Source organism: Felis catus, chromosome C1 (assembly GCF_018350175.1).
Source record: "Felis catus isolate Fca126 chromosome C1, F.catus_Fca126_mat1.0, whole genome shotgun sequence".
NCBI classification, from domain to species: Eukaryota; Metazoa; Chordata; class Mammalia; order Carnivora; family Felidae; genus Felis; species Felis catus.
In genome coordinates, this window is record NC_058375.1 from 25,730,846 (window position 1) to 25,747,898 (window position 17,053).

General features: G+C 49.9%; 1 protein-coding gene across 8 annotated transcripts in view; it reads right to left on the reverse strand.

Moving 5' to 3' along the window:
• The window catches only part of CSMD2 (CUB and Sushi multiple domains 2), a 602,474-nt gene that overhangs the window by 314,861 nt on the left and 270,560 nt on the right, over positions 1 to 17,053 (reverse strand). For 6 of the 8 annotated variants that reach the window (XM_045035511.1, XM_023258438.2, XM_023258437.2 and 3 more), the window contains exon 6: positions 3,540 to 3,652. In XM_045035511.1, coding sequence (XP_044891446.1) covers positions 3,540 to 3,652 — 113 coding nt within the window. Of the gene's footprint in view, positions 1 to 3,539; positions 3,653 to 11,540; positions 11,689 to 12,341; positions 13,608 to 13,915; positions 15,443 to 17,053 lie in introns of those variants that run through there. The other 2 variants (XM_045035512.1, XM_023258441.2) reach the window with 2 other exon arrangements.

Sequence of the window (17,053 nt, forward strand, 5' to 3'; positions counted from 1 at the left end):
AAACCCTCTTCGGTGAAAGCCAGGCAGTATGCCTTCTATCTCCTGCTAGTCCCCTGACTAAAAGCTATCTCTGCCATGCTTTTGTGCTGTATTTACAAGCTGAAAAACTTTGATTATTGTAGTCATTCCAAAGTTTCCTTTTCTTCAGGGCAGTGGTTCTCAATGGGGGTGGTTTTGTATGCAAGGATCATTTGGCAACATGGGGAAACTTTCTGGTTATCATGACTACGTGGGTTGTGGGGAAATGCTACTGGCATCTAGCAGCTCGTGGATGGAGGCCAGGGATGCTGCTAAACATCCCCAAATGCTCTGGATGACCCCCCACAACAGAGAACTACCCACACCACTAAGTCAATAGTGCTGAGGTCAAGAAACCCTGCTTGAGTCCTCAGTTGAGTTACTAAATGATTACTGTATGCGCTTTGCACTATGTGCCCTCAGTATGGTAAACACTAGAAAAAGAAGTTCCCAGAGTAAAATCACTTATTAACACAATATCTAAGCCCCCGTATATAAGCACGCCAGCTGCAGACAAATACTGCCGGGGTGCAAGTCTGCCTCCCACACTACGTCGATGAGACCTGGAGCCAGTCAGGAGTCCTCTCTGAAACCCTGGTTCCTCATCTGTAAAATGGGGCCAAGGGTAGTTCCTCCTTCACACACTTGCTGTTAGCGCTAAATGAAGTAATAAACGCCAAGTGCTTGAAACCTAGAAAGCCCTCTGTAAACACTGACACATATGAATGTACAACCTCGTTTGGGGCTGTATTAAGGGACACAGAGAGGACAGGATAGGGCCTCCTCTTGAGAAGTTCGTAAGTAAAGCAGGTTTTCAGATTGTGGGTTTTTCCCTGCTATAGCCTTGTGAAATTAATTTACAGGTTGCAGTTAACATTAAAAATTGGAAGTTTTCAGGGTGCATCACGCTTAGTAAGGATAAATACCACTTGGTGACATTTTCCTTTTAGTTCTATAGATAGATGTGAGTACTGGGTTGTGATAGAAAATGTACTTCTTTACAGTGGGATGAGATTAACAAAACATAGTTGAAAAGCCACCAGTTGAATAGGAAAGATAAGGCACTCAAAACACCATTAAGAGATGGCCCTCTGGGTTTGCAGAAAACTCACACGAGCCTGTGAATGAATTCAAGCTTCCCCACTTACAGCCTGTGTGATCTGTGTGTGTTGGGCTTGTTACACAACCTCTCTGAGCCTCAGCTACTTCAGCTGAAACGTGGGAATTAAAATGTATTTTTTTTAATATTTTGAGAGAGAGAGAGAGAGAGAGAGAGCAAGCACACACACATGCATGTGGGCAGAAAGAGAGAGAGAGAGAGAGAGAGAGAGAGAGAGAGAGAGAGACTGAGAGAGAATCCCAAGCAGGCTCCAAGTACAGAGCCTGACTTGGGGATCGATCTCATGAACCACGATCTCATGACCTGAGCTGAAAATCAAGAGTCAGACATTTAACCGACTGAGCCACCCAGGTGTCTCGAAACGTGGGAATCAAAAACACATTTGTCACTGTGCTGTGGGGAGGCCCACATGGGGGCAGTGTGGACAGTGCCCAGTACAGGGCCTGGTGCACAGCAAGCGTGCTGCTGATCTAGAGGCTGCCGTGTCTGGGTTCTCTTTGCCCACTGCCTGGCCTTACGCTGTGGCCTATGACCACGACAAACAGGCCCTCGGGAACCTGAAACAGTAGAAACACTGGCACCTACTTAATCAGACGCACTGATGACACTCGTCTCTGCTTTTCTATTTTGGAAAATACAATGAAAAGATCCAGGCAGGGGCTTCACTCACAGAAGCCCAACATTGGCAGTGGAAAAATGCCTCCAGGAAAGCTCTCAGAATGAGGCTTTGTGAGGCTCGCCAGATCAGGTTGGTTTTTGATTTCGTTTTTTTTTTTTTTACTTCATTTTTATTTATTTGTTTGTTTAATAAAGAGAGAGCATGTGCATGGGGCAGAGGAAGAGAAAGAGAGAAAGAGAGAGAGAGAAAGAGAGAAAGAGAGAGAGAGAAAGAGAGAGAGAGAGAGAGAGAGAGAGAGAGAAACTTAGAGGAGACTCTGTGAGAAACTGCACAGCATGGAGCCCGACTCAGGGCTCGATCCCACGACCCCGGGATCATGACCTGAGCTGCAACCAAGAGTCAGATGCTCTACCCACTGAGCCACCCAGCCACTCTGTTTTTACGTTTATTTTGTAAATATTTCACAGGTGGCTAAGGAAAGGAGGCTGTTTATGAAAGGTCCAGATTCTAAAGGTAATGCTTCTAGTTGCAGCGTTGCTTTTATCCTAGTTTCCCGCTGAAAGCCTGGCCTCATGGCAGGGGCTCCACTCTGCCCCTGCCCCACCCAGGTGAGTGAGGGGCTGGTGCTGTCCGGAACCACAGCCTGCGAGGTGGGGTTGGAGGGGGCCAGCCACCCCGCTCCACCCTGAGAATCGGTGCTCCTACCCCAGCACACCCTCGTGGGAAGACACTTCTTGCTTTTTATCAGGCCTACTTTGTCCCATTCTGTGCACACTACCAATATGCCTCACTCCTCACTCACTCACTCACTCACTCAGGACACAAACTCACCCCGCCTTTTATTCCCCAGGGCCTTATGCTTAATAGGTGTGCAATACAAGTTTGCTGTTGAATCAATCAGAACCAACATCAGCCTATAAATGGTAGTAGTTAAGGGCTTAATGAGCAAGTTATAAAGCCCACCCTTGGTGTTTATAAATTTTGTGTGCTTCGAGTAAACTCAAGGTTGAGAGGGATACCCTCATCCGCTCCCATACACCAAGTGGACTCTGGATCTCCTCCAGTGCCCAAGAGCTCCCTGCCTTGGGTTTGCAAATTCTTCAGGACTGGAGCACAAATCTGCTTGCCTGCAATTTCCACCTGCCATTCCTGGTCTGATCCCTTGCTGCCAGGCAGCTCTTCGTAGATTGGAACCCCTAAGCTCCAGCACTCCTGCAGCCCCTCTGCCCGTGGGTGTGCCAATGCAGTCGTGTTCTATGTACACTAACACAAAACAGAGCTGGAATATGGCTCCTCTCCCACTTTACACCAGCGTAGGCTAAACTCTCCTGGTTAAGAGCTTGGGCTCTGGAGTCAAAAGGCAGGAGTTCAGATGGCCTTGGGAAACTGGCTTATTTTCTCCAAGCCTCTACTTCCCTGCCCATAAAATGGGGACAGTGATGGCATTTACTCTGGAATGACGGGGGATAAATGAGACGACGTTTGTCAAGTGCCCAGCACATAGCCTGGCTCTTCAAAGGCACTCGGTAGTAACTACTATGACGAGTCTGGCTCGAAGAGGGGCCTGGGGAGGGGCAGCTCGGGGCAGCATCACTGCCTCGGGCAGCCGGCCACCATGGCAGGTGCAGAGCTGCTGATGTGGAGGCCCCGGGTTGCAAATGAGAACAGGACAAGAGACGTATGTCCTCCCTGCAGTCAGGCTGGACCCAGCCTGGGGCCAGGATGAGCTCCCCGGGACTCATCTCTGCGGCCCGCTGAGGAGGCTCGGCAGTCCCCGCCTACCTTGGTATTGGGCGCTGAAGCCACGCTGCCGGTGGTTGCCGTCAGAGGTGAAGTGCAGCCGCAGCCAGTTCTTGCTGCTGATGACGGGGGCCGGGAGGCTGGCTCCGGTGAACCTGTGGGGACACCAAGTGGGCGGGGATAGCGGTGAGGCAGGGGCCAGCATCCATTGTCCCCACTTCCCATGGTGCTAGGGCCTCTGCCCAGGCCTGGGGCAGGAGGGAAGGGCTGGGCCACCCAGGCCGCCCTCCAGAAACCTGGGGCCTGAGCGGCTTCGGCAGGCTCTCCCAGGGGCCCCTCCCACCACTGGGTTACCTTGAGATGCTGTGCAGACAGTGGATCCTTCAGGCCAGGAGCAGAGGCCCACCCCCTCCCCCTACCAGGGGTGTTGACAAGTGTCACTCCCTTGGGCAACAGACCACAGGCAGAAGAGAGGCCCAGCCTTCCCAGCAGATGTCCACATACCCACCTGTACCCAAGACCCTGATCCCCCAGCAAAAATCCAGCCTACAACCCCCAGGTACAGGACCAGCTACCCCTAGTGAGCCCCGCAGACCCCCCAAGGAGTCCAGAGAAAGGCACTTCAGGCAGTATGGCCCTTCAGTACTGTGAGAGCCCATTCTAAGGTCACTCACTGGGCCCCGGGTCTCCTCTGGCTCCTCCCCTATTCCTGTTGCGTCCATAAGACGCCTCCCCATCCGTGCTAGGTCTGTTCCCCCTCCCTTAAATTAGCTTCTTCTGGATTCCAGCCAGTCCAGCCCAGGGGGTGGGGCACCAGGATCTCTCCTACCATCACTGGTCACTACCCCAGCCTCTTGACCAACTGCCATCTTGAGCCAACTTCCAAGTCCACCAGACCCTTCCTCCTGGAGCACAGGAACCTTCAGCAGCTCCCTAGTGCCTACACAAGAATAGCCTTTCAAGTTTTCCACCTTTTCCCCTGCTGGAATGAGTCTCTGCTCAGTGCTGGCCCTCTCCACCACACTCAGGCTAAGCTGTGAAGCCCCCCTCCTTGTGCTTGTTCTCTGCACCCCAGGAATCCCCTCTGTCTTCCCTCCTCTACCCCACAGCCTCTGAGCTGGCCTGTGCACTGGTGTCTTCCCTCTTTTCCTCCCCACATAAGAATCAGGTACAAAGCATAGCGATGCCTGCCCCCCACCCCCCGGCAGCCTCACACCTCCCTCCTGCCTGCTCCCACCCCTGCGGGAACACCCTATTGAGGACATCTCCTAAGCATGCATGCTTTGTCCTTTACAACATCTTTGCCTTTTCTGCCTGGAATGCACCCACCCAGAGCCCTCTCTCCTGCACCACCCATGTTGCCTGAGAGGACTTCAGGAAGCCCTCAAACATCACATCCTGGGGCAAGCCTTTCCTAGTCTCCTTGGCTTGGAAGCCACACAGATTTGGGTTCAGATCTAGGCTCTACCACTTAGTACCAGTGTGACCTAGGACTAGTTACTGAACCTTTCTGAAAATGAGAATACTAAGCCCAGCCTGAAGCGTCTGTGGGAATAAATGTGAGACCTACCTATGGGCAAAGAACCTAGCCCAGTATCTGACACACATTAGCTCAAGAAACGTCATTTTCCTTTTCCTCCTCTGTGATGCCACAGCACCTATGATTCATCATCTAGGTGGGTGTCTCCCTAAGGTAACTCCTCAAGGAGGGCATTGTAGTCTGATGGTGAAGAAGACCGGGCTCTGGAGGGATGAGCTGCGTTATCTTACAAAAATTCCTTCAACTCTCTGTGACTTTGTAAAATGGGGACAATAATAAGCATTCCCTCAAAGAGTTGCAAAGATTAAATGAGATGATACACACAAAAAAAGGCCTTAGCATGGTCCCTGGGAAATAGAGAGCTTTTGGTAAATGGCAGCTGCTATTTTATTCTTTGTCATTTTTATTCTTCGTCCTTGTACCAAGCATCTAGCACCATGGTTGGTACAAAGCAGGCAAATCAGGATTCCAACAGAAAGTGGATGGCACAGTCATAGGAGAATAATTCCAGGAGTTCAATGAATGGACTCTTTATCAAAAAAGTGGGGAAACCACCAGGGATGGGGCAGTAGGCTGTTGCTTGTTACCACTTAGGAGCCTGGAGAAGAAATGATTATCCCTGAAAAAGAAGGCTGCATGCCTAGGTCACCACACAGGACCTAGATCTTGGGCATTTAAGTCCCACTAGGAGGGGGCAAAGAAATGCAAACCCAGAACTCAGTCTCCTCTTTCCCCTCCTCCAACCTCCTACTGATGCTTCTGTTGATTTATCCCAATCAGAAGCCAGAAGCAAAGGAGCATATTGATACAGCCCTATAGCTAAGTCTTCCTAGATATGGAACAGAGTGGAAAAGGTTGGGGAGAGGATCTGGAGGGGGCAAATGGAAGAGATCCAGCATGGTGGGTCCCCATAAATGTGTATTAAACAAAGGAAATAACCAAGGAGCTTCATACCCTGCAAAACTGAGTTTTTACTGTAATGAAAATGCTGACACACACCAAATTCTAATAATATAACCCATATTACCATTGGTAAGAGCTATTATAGAAACCAATTACTGTATTTCACCAGATCCCATTCAAAATAGTTTATTACAGTCTGAGTCACTGAAGTTTTCTAAGGAGCCACAAACAGTATTGTGGGTTCCCCCCCCCCCCCCCAGGCCAAGTTCAATTCTGTATCAATGACAAAGCTTGGGGACTATTTACATAAGGGAAGTAGAAATAGGGAGAATTTACCTGAATAATTCAGAACCAAAGGATGTTTATTGCAAAATGGGATCTGGGGAGGGTGCCGGGGTCCCAGAGCAGGATGAGAAGTCATGATCACGACTATGGTAAGTGGAAGCCAGTGAGGCTTCTCCAGTCCCAGTATCTGCTTTAGCCCCAAGCGTGCAGCCTGGAGAAGCTCTGAGGGACACCCGATGTCCATCTCTCCCACACCTTTACCCACCCTGAGGACTCCTGGTAACTCTTCACCCCCAAGGCTTAAACTCTTGGGGCCCTGTGTTGCCTACACATCTTTACTCTGTTCTGCTCCTGCCTCCCTGGACGTAAACGCATATGTGAGAGTTTTCCTGGCAACTATCCCATAATTGGGGGCTTACATGTTGGAGTCACCACATCAGACTCTGCCACTGAGATGGTGTCGTGCCCACTGGAAACTCTCCAACATCACTGACACACACGACAACACAGGGAGCTATCAGAAGCATTATATCGGGTGATTAAAAAGTATATACTGTACGGTTCCATTTATATGAAACCCTGGAAAAGACTCATCGATAGTAAGAGAAAGCAGATTAGTAGATGCCAGAGCTGGGGGTGAGAGGTACAGGTGGGGATCCCCAGGGGAACCTCCTGGGGTCATGGGAATGTTCTGTATTTTGAAGGAGATGGTGGTTATGTGGGAAGTACATGTTGGTCACAGCTCTGAAAACATTTAAAATGGGTAATTTTAGGAATGCCTGGGTGGCTCAGTCAATTGAGTGTCTGACTTAGGCTCAGGTCAAGATCTCGCAGTTCGTGAGTTTGAGCCCTGCATCGGGCTCTGTGCTGACAGCTCAGAGCCTGGAGCCTGCTTCAGATTCTGTGTCTCCCTCTCTCTCTGCCCCTCCCCAACTCATGCTCTGGCTCTCTCTCTCTCTCTCTCTCTCAAAAGTAAATAAACATTGAAAAAAATGGGTAATTTTATTTTGTGTAAATTAGACCTGAACAGAGTTCATTAAAAACAAATCTCCAGTGGCTTCTATCCTTAGAGTAAGACCTTACTGTGGCCTCGGGCTTTAAAAAAGCCAGTGTGTTCTCACCTCTCTTACCTCCCCCTCTTCTCATCTCTATTTTTTCTGCTCCAGTCACACAGGTCTCCTTGCGGTTCAAAGCTGGCCAGACCTCTTTTGGCCTCAGGGCCTTTGCACTTGACATTCTCCCTACCTGCTAGCTGGCTCTTCTCCCAGACGTTCATGTGGCTCACCTCCTCAGTTCCTCTAAGTTTTTGATCAAATGTCACCTTCTTAGTGAAGTCTTCCTGGTCTGACTCCTGCCTGCCTTCCTTCCCTGAGCACACGTGTAAATGTGCACGCACACACACACACACACACACACACACACACCCCATCTCCAATCAAACAGAAGACCTTACTTGTAGTGGAACACACATTGCTTTTTTGTGCTTCTCTGTCTTTGTACTTGTTGCTCTGTCTGCCCTTTCCCATTGTACCATCTGACTGCACAGAGAGGTTAAGAAGCTTGTTCAAGGTCACACAGCCATGAAATGGCAGAGGTGGCAGTCAAACTCAAACCACTCCACTCTGAGCCTATGTACTCAGCCACTGTGTTGTATACTGCCACATACATGCAAGCATGAAGGAAGGCGGTGGAACAGTTTAGGCTGAATTCCATTCTGTTTCTTTTCTTCCCCTCCCGCTTCCCCCCAGGATCCTCTTTAATTCTGCTCCCTCTTAGAATCATAATTAAAGGAGAGAAACACAAAGAGAGATTCTCCCCTCCAAACCTTTCTGTCCACATTAACTTCACTCTGGGGGGCCTTGGGAATTCCAAGTTCGCCCAGGAAATTGCTATTGCAGTACAGCATAAAATGTATTTAAGCAATTACACTCAATTTTTTTTTTTCTTTTTGGTAAATTGACTTCCGTTAAATGGGGCTTCATTAATGGAATCTGGCTTGGGGAGAACAAAAAAACAAACGCTCCCTTTAATGCATGTAGTTGATTATGGGAAAAGTGGCTTTGAATTCCCCTCCAGAAAGCTCTAAGTTCTTCTCTTGGTAATAGGACAGCTCAGAGCAGGCTTCATGGAAAGTATTTCTTCTTAAGAAGCTTCTTCTACAGTTAGGATGTTGGGGCGCAGAGATGAAAACAGTGAGTCTGCAAGGAATCACTGCCTACCTGTAATCTGAGGGGGAGTACTAGAAGATTCTGCCTTAGATTTCAGTATTCCTGAAAACTGACATCCTCGGGAGAACATTCACTCATTCATTTACTCACTAAGCACACATTGTATAAAAGGCACTGTGCTTGCCAGTGGGTGCCACTCCCACTTGTTCCCTGGATATGAGAAGTCTTTGCAAAGCCTGAAATCTACCAGATTCCACTGTAATGTCCCCTTCTCTGCCCAGCCACCACTCCTCAGGCAGTGGCATCTGGCTTCTGTGTTCCAGAGCAGCTCCTATGGGCTTTATCTCTTAGCTAAGCTATGTGCACAGCCTGGATTTGACTCAGGGTTGAAGACTCTTTGCATCCTAGGGTCAAACAAAAACCATCCTTCCAACCACAAAGGTGGCTGGGGAGAATGTGAAATATAGGAGGTGCTGGCCACTTTATCCCCACTCCCAAACTCTCTTCCTTCCCCACCTGCCATCTGCTTTCCTCTTTGGGGGATGGAGAGGGCACCACGATGCAACCAGGGAAACCCTCTGGATGCCTTGATGGTAGTGAGCAAAGGACACCAAGGCCTTTGTTGGAAACCGATTCCGCTTCCCGCCGCCCCCCCCCCCCCCCCCGCCAAGCCACCTCTCATTTCTGAAGTCAGACTTCATTGACTCAGCCCTGACACACCCATTCTCATCACCAATGATTTCAGTATCAGTTTTCCTTAGCCAAATACCTAGGATTCTTGCTATGTCAAAACAAATGCTTTTCCTTAGACAAACCCAGGATGTTACACACTTTCCTGGAATCGGGCAAATGCCCAGGATGAATGAAGCTCCCTTTTGGATATGGACTGCCAGAGTCCCTGAGTCTTTAGACTTGTCTTTGGAAAGACATCTCAAGGTTCCGGTTCTCAGCAGTGCCTACCCACCTCACTTGTTCAGGCAGCTCTGAGCAGCTGAGCCACGGTATGAAGATTCAAATCCCAGCAACCTACCTGGATGTTTGGGGCTTGTTTGAACAAACCCAAGCTTCTGCCAATCAGTCTAGCTCCCCAGTGTTCTTTCTCCCCATAATCCACACCATCCTCCTGGTCACCCAACCCAAGCATCATTCTTAACTCCTCCTGTTCCTGCCCTCCATGGCCAAGTCTTCTGGGCCTCACAACCTTGTCATCCTCACCTGGACTACTGAGTCAGTCTTCTGATCTGTCCTCTGCCCCCAGTCCATCTCTGTACTCTGTGGGGAGATCTTCCCAAGTTCCTGCCTTGCTGGAAACCCAGAAGCAGAGGCCCACCAGCTCCAATATCATAAAATCTAGACTTTTTCATGCCTTTCCTCTCCAGTGACACCCACTTCGAGCTCCAGCTTCTTCCATGTCTCCGTGCCTTTGCATATGCTACTCCCTCTATCTGCAGTGTCCTTTCCTGTCACCCCACCTGACTACCTGGGGAAATATCACCCATCACATACACCTAACCAAATCTCTCATTCTTTCCACATCTCTCTTTCCCTGCCCCCATGGGAGAAGCATTTGCCTTCACTGTGACCCCTCTGCGCCATGCTCAAGCCCTTACCATCACGCCGATACACCAACTCACAACCATCTCTCAACCAGAAGCCAGGCTCTATAAAAGCTGGGACAGGATTTCCTTTATCTTGGTATGTCTAGCAACACAGCACAGTGCCTGGCACAAAGAACAAATCAATTCCTTAGAACAGGGGTTGGCAAACTAGAGCTTGCTGTCTGTTTTTGTAGATAAAGTTTTATTGGATCACAACCATGATCATTCATTTACATTTGTCTGCTTTTATGCTGCAACGGCAGAGTCGAGTAGCTGTGACAGACACTGTAACCCGCAACGCCCAAATTATTTATCTCACCCTTTACAGAAACATTTACTAACACCTTGAAGCCTTGAAGATGACATAGTTGGTTGGTAAAAAGTAATTTGTGAGGAGGGCATAAGAACACATACACAGCTAAAGCATTTCATTATAGTGTGCAAATACCTAAATGCACATTTACTCGTCAATCCATTTAATGTAGGACCAAGGTCTTTCCTTTGACCACGGTTTTGTTCTCCACACTGTCTGCCTTATATAAACTACACCCACAGTTCATTGCTCACCATGTTTAATTCTTCTACGGTATGTTCACTCAACACGTATTTATTGAGCACCTACAATGTGCCAGGCTCTGTGTGGGGCACTGGGAAGGCTGCAGTGAGCAAGATGGACTTGGTCCCTGCCCCAATGGAACTGACCCAGTGGGGTGCAACTGTCTCAGTCACTCACACCTAATATTGAGGGAGTAATTCTTTTTAGAGATTCTCCTTCATGGAGTCATTCCAAAGCATTCAATTTAGTTTCCATAGATGCAACTCTATTTCCTTTCACACTCATATTTCATCAGCTTATGTGATGTTTAATTTAAATCACATAATTACAATAACAAGTATGACTGGCACCAAGAGAGTTGGCAACAGACCCATCTGATTCTCAGAAAGTGCAAGACTCAGCTGGTGGGAGCATGAGGTGCATGGGCATTGAGGGTGGGGGTGGGAGACGGCCAGCAGGCAGCTGGCACTTCACGTGCCACAAGGCATCGGTCAGGAAGATCTAGCGAGGCCGTGGGAGTGCCAGCCACCCCAGGGAGCTGCTCTGGTGGAGAGGGCTAAGTACTGAGCACTTTTATTATCCGTGCTTTGTGAAGGAAGGAAGGAAGGAAGGAAGGAAGGAAGGAAGGAAGGAAGGAAAGAAGGAAGGAAGGAAGGAAGGAAAGAAGGAAGAAAGGAAGGAAGGAAGGAAGGAAAGAAGGAAGGAAGGAAGGAAGGAAGGAAGGAAGGAAGGAAGGAAGGAAGGAAGGAAGGGTGGCCTCTTGCTTTCAATAGTGGGGCATCTGATCTAATTACAGCCCCTTGGCTATCAGGAGAGTGGGAATCAACTAATCTTAAAATCCTAATTGAGGAGGACTTCAGAGGACTCCTAGGCCTAAAGGTTCACTATGTATGGATCTCATCTACAGCATTCTCAACAGAGGGTCAGCTCCTTGCCAAATTCTCCCTGTCCCCTTTGATCCACCCCCAATCCTTTTTCTAGCTGCTTCCTTACCTTCAGGTGGGATCTTACAGCCACTGGCTCCAGAGAATCTGGTTGGCTGCCCCCGTGTATCTGTGACTCTTTGCACTTCCTCTACCCTGGTACTTGTCTCACCAAGCATCGTCCAGGGGTCTGCCTCACCCCCCAAACTGTGAGCTGTCTGAAGACAAGAGCCATGTCTTACTACTTAAGTTTTTTCCTCAGTACCTTGCATGGAAAGCTAATACATGCAAAGGGCTCGGTCAATACCACTCACTAGAAGAAGGAACGCCTGAATGAACGAACGAATGAATGAGATCCTGCCGGTGAAAGAAGAGGGCATATGTGGGGAGAAAGGCAGGCGAGCAGGTGAGCCTGGAGACAGTAGGGAGAGCCTCTGAGGCCAGGCTGGGTTTCATCTCCGTTTCCCACGAAGACGAAGCCAGGCCGCCCCAGCCCCTTGGTCCCTCAGCCCTCACTGTGCTCCCCATTCACTTGGCAGCTGCTGGTACCTTTCTGGGGGACTCTTCCCGTCCTGACATATCCCCAGGGCAGGATCAGCGAAGTCTGGTAATCAATGTGGGCAAATGTTCCTTCTTCCCCCAGAAGCAACTCAATAAACTCCACAAATTATCAGGGCTCTTCCCTGCTCAGCTAATTGTTAGCTCCGGGGAACCCACACAAACTACATCAGGTAAACGCTTTTCCTCCAGAAGCACCGCTCCCTGGAGGGCGTGTATCTGAGGCCGGGAGTGCCAGGGGCAGGGCTCCTGGGATGTGGGTGTCAACACCTGCGGGTGAGCGCCCCTGGGGCTTGCGTGTTGGGGATGGCACCTTGAGAAGGTCTGGGAGTGGCCTGGGGCGTCCGTTCCTTGCGTTCCTGACTCAGCGGCTGACCCAGGAGGGCTGCGGTGTGGGGCGTCTCCTGTCTCTGCGCAGAGGCTGTGCTCAGGATGCTGCCCGGAGCAGATTGGCGCTGGGTCTTGCAGACGGAGGTGCGGCCCGGGGCCAAGCTTTGGGCGAGGGGGCTGGTGGCCGGCCCTCAACTACCTTTCAGGGGACGCCCGCCTCCCTCATTTTCTGTCTCCGCGACTAAATCAGGCAGAGCCACAAGCCTTTAAAGATGAGGCCTCCCACCGGAACCACGTGACCCCCAGGCCGCAGCTGATTGGATCAGGGTGGCCATGTGACCCAAGCGGGGCCAATCGGCTGATCGGACCGTGCACTGGCTTAGCCGAAGAGGGGCCCTGCAAAGGAGATACGGTAAAGGAGTGGCCCAGCGTCGTTGTCTGCACCTCTGTCGCTGCCACCCCTGCTTCATTGCTCTTACAACACGTGATGTGCCTTGTACATTCGTTGTCCTACTCTCCGTCCTGCTCCGGTCTGATTGGGACAGAATCGAAGAGCAGTCTCTGCCCTGCCTTGCTACTGAACCCTTAGCTGGCCTTAGCCAGCCATCCCCTGCCCTCAGCCAGTGCCTCTGTTGCTCTAGGTTAGACCTGCGATCCGGCCTGGAGACCTGATGGTCCTATGCCCTAAGATGTTAAAGCCTGCCCCTTCAGGCCTGGCCCAGGAACGGGGTGCAGGCCGTGGGAGCCTGGCTGGGGACCAAGGCACACTCACACTCTACCTGGACCCTCTCGCCTTCCTGCCTCAGGTCTCTGCCTGGGTGGAAATGTCACCTGTCTGGGTCATCACCTGTCTTGTTCCCTTACACAGAGGCAATGGGCTTAGGGAGGTCAAAGGTTAAGGGTCGGGCCTCTGGAATCAGCACAGCCCTGTATTTGAGTCTGGATTCCGCTGTTTTCTAGTTGTGTAAATGTGGGTATGTGCCAAAACCTCTGGGCCCCAGTTTCCTAATCTGTGCAATGGGGGTCCTGTGAACTTGTGTATATATAAGGTGTCCAGGACTGTGCCTGACACACAGCAAGTGCCTCACAAATGTGAACTGTTTTCTTCTCATGCTTTGGTTTGAAGGGAGAAGGGATGGGATCTTATCAGTGCCTTGAACCTTAACTTCCAGAGCACACAGGGATTAAGCAGACCTCAGAGTAGCCTGGCCTAGGTTTCCCTGGAGAAGTAAGGATGCCTGCATCCACTCTGGTGATAGAACAGTGCAGGAGGGTGGGGCGGGGGGGAAGGGGAAGGACAAGGCACTCTGTGGCACCCAGGGTAGCCATTCCAAGTGGCAGCCACCTTCCCTCCTCCTTGGGCAGCCCCAGCTTGACCTCCACCAGCTCCTGCTCTCTCAACCTTGTCCATCTTCCACCTGTCACTGGCAGACATGAGTCAGAGAAAGGACCTGTCCCCCTCTCAGGGAGGGTAGCCATCTATACCTTGCAGAGGCCTCTGGGGATTATATTTGGATAGTACTTCTCATCCAGAGGAAACGTTTGCAGATGGCTTACCAAGGAGCCTCCCACGCCAGCCTCTGCCTGCCACTCGGCTGCCATTCTGAGCCTGAGCATCATCGATGTGCCCCTCCCCCTCCAGAAGGCAGCTAGCCAGCCCTGCTTGAGATCCTGGCAGCTCTGAAGCCCAGGCTGAGGGTATGAGCCTCCAGTCGGCTAGAGGATGTATGGCCTAAAACATTTCAGGGATGTGCAGGCCGGTGAACAAGGGGTCCTAGTCAAGACGCTGCTGGATTTGGATGCTGGCTTCATACCCATTGGCTGTGTGACCCTGGGAGACTGCATCTCTCTGAGCCTCTCTTTCCCAGTGTGTCTCACAATGCATTGTGATGATTCAGGGTGATGTGGTGATGCTCGTAAAACTCCTGCTCAGGCTTCAAGACACAACAGCCACATATTCTTGATCATGGCATGTCTCCATGCAGGAAGGGAGACTGATGGGCAAAGGGCCATGAAAGAAAGCAGTCTGGGGTAAGATTAGGCACATGGGCTCTAGGAAGCACCTGTCTAGGTTCAGGGCTCAGATCTAAACTTACCAGCTGTCTAACTGTGGGCAGGTAATTGACCTGCTTTGGGTCTCAGTTTCCCCATCTATTTGCTAAGAATAACAATAGCACCCACTTCATAGAGCTGATAGGAGGTTTAAGAGAGATAACAGGTATAAAAGCTCTAAGTACAGTGCTTGGCACATAGCAAGTGCTCAAAGTGCATTCACTATTATTATTAAGGGCCCACAATGTGCCAGTGTTGTATGTATACTTTCTGAATAACAAACCAGAGGTCCAGCTGTTTGTACGGTGGAGCACAAGCAAGTCGAGGGGAGAGGAAGGAGATAGGAGGGAGAGAACTGACAAACAGGGGAGAGGAGAGTTCCTGTCTTCCCGTATAGCTCATCTCCATCACATCTGGGGTAATACTTTTGGTTTCAAATGGCAGAAATCCAGATCAAATCAGCCTGGAATAGAGAAGAAATTATTGGCTGCTGTAGTCAAGCTGTAGCTGGCCCCAGGGATGACTAGACTAGACCCAGGGACCCAGATACCACAAGGCCCCACTCTTTGTGCCCTATCTCTATTATGCTCTGTCTGCTGGCTTCATTCTCTCTATTGCGAATGGCAGATGCTTAAGTCTGGAACCATGGCCTCCCTTAGCAGCTCCGATTCACCCTCACACCTTCACTTCCCCAGAAACAATACAGAGATCCCTTCCCTTCCAATTAGAAAAAGCCCACTGGAAGCCTCTGATTAGTCCAGCTGGCATATGTGCCCACTCCTGGAGCCAAGGGAATGGACCCCTCCTAGACCTGTTTGGGACCGTTCTCCAAAAGAAGGAATGCGCTCAAAGGGAGGGAGGGATTGGTGCTAGGCAAACAAAATGAAAGATGTTCATTGTGATTGAAAGAGGCAGGGGGCTGAACAAAAAGATCAGGAACCAGGGTGCCTGCTGGCTCAGTTGGTTAAGTGTCTGTCTGACTCTTGATTTCGGCTCAGGTCATGATCACATGGTTGTGACATGGAGCCCTGTGTTGGACTCCAGGCTGGGTGTGGAGCCTGTTTAAGATTCTCTCTGTCCCTCTCCCTCTGCTCCTCCCCTGCACACACACATTCTGTAAAAGAAAAAAAAAAACAGTGACCACTCTTCCTACTCTGTGGTATAAGAGAGTGGCTTTGTCAAGGCCTGTGAGAGGTAGCCACAGCTCACTGTGGGCATTATCTCCCCAAAGCTGGTCTTGTTCTAGATCTCATCCTCTCCTCCCTTTTTGTATCCTGCCAGAGGTAAGCAGGTATGCCTGACTCCCACCACGCTGATCCCATTCTTGTGCCTGATCATCTGTCCCATTTCCTGTCTACTTGTTCACTAGTCCACTGCTTTGACCAGCCTTTGTCCTCAGTAGTGGACCCACGTTCCATGTGGACCTACCTGCACATGCTGGTGTGGTTCTATGGGCTACCCCGGTCAGTCTACCTGCTCGACTCAGGGCATTCTATGAACTGTGGATAAACTGACCAGATCCATCTGGAATGAGAGATCCTCCAACCCAAATGAGAAAAGTCTCCCTTGAATCCCTTAAGTGTTGAGATTTAGATACCTTATGCTCCTTCCACCTGGCCTCCTCCTGCAATACTTGGCCTTGTTCCTTGCTGGCTTCCTCTTCTCCTTGGCCCCAGCCAAGGAGTTCTGGGGCTCCCAGTAGAGGCTAAACACATGGACTTAAGAGTCAAACCAACCAGAGTCTGAGGCCTGGCTCTGCCACTCGTTGCTGTGTGGCCTTGGAAAAATTAATCTCTCTCTCTAGGCTTTTCTGGCAATGATATACCTAAAGCATTACCATCATTATTATTAAAATATTATGGTCACATGCGATTGAGCAACAGTTCTTGGCATGAGGTGAATGCCAAAGAGCCTAGGCCTAGCTGCCGACAACCCTGCCTTCCCCACCAGTCTGGCTTCCAGGAAATTTCAGATACCTCTTTCTACCACCATCTCCTTTCCTAAGACAATATCCGTCCTTCAATTACTGCTTATAAGTGGCCATCAGAGAATCAGTCACACTGCTCCAGCAACTCACAGCTATTTATTGAGATGTGTGTGTGCCTATGCGCATGTGTGCATGTACATGAGTGGCGAATGAGTGAGTGAATGAACTGAAAGAATCTAAGAGTGAATTAATTGGTAAGCAAACGAGTGAATTAGTGACTTAATGAGTCAGCAAGTGAGTGAAGAAGAGTGTGTAAAATTGAGTAGATCATGCTCCTTGCTCCCACAACTAATCCAATAAGCGGTGGCATAAATTTTTCATCTTTATTAACACAAACAGAGGTTAAGAATAGCACAGGAAATGTTACAGACCATCAGCTGGATGAGAAAGATACTATATTCCTTTCTTCTCGCTGCTTTAACAAATTACTACAAACTTAGTGGCCTGAAACAACACAGATTGTCTTACAATCCTGGGGGATGGGGGTCCAAAATGGGTATCGATGGGCCAAGATCAAGGTGTCTACAGGGCTGTGCTCTCTGGAGCTCTAGGGGAGGATCTGTTTGCTAGCCTTCCCCAACTTCTGGCCACATCGTTTCCTGGCTTGTGGTCTCTTTCTCCATCTTCAAACCCAGCAGTGCTGCATCTAATAATCT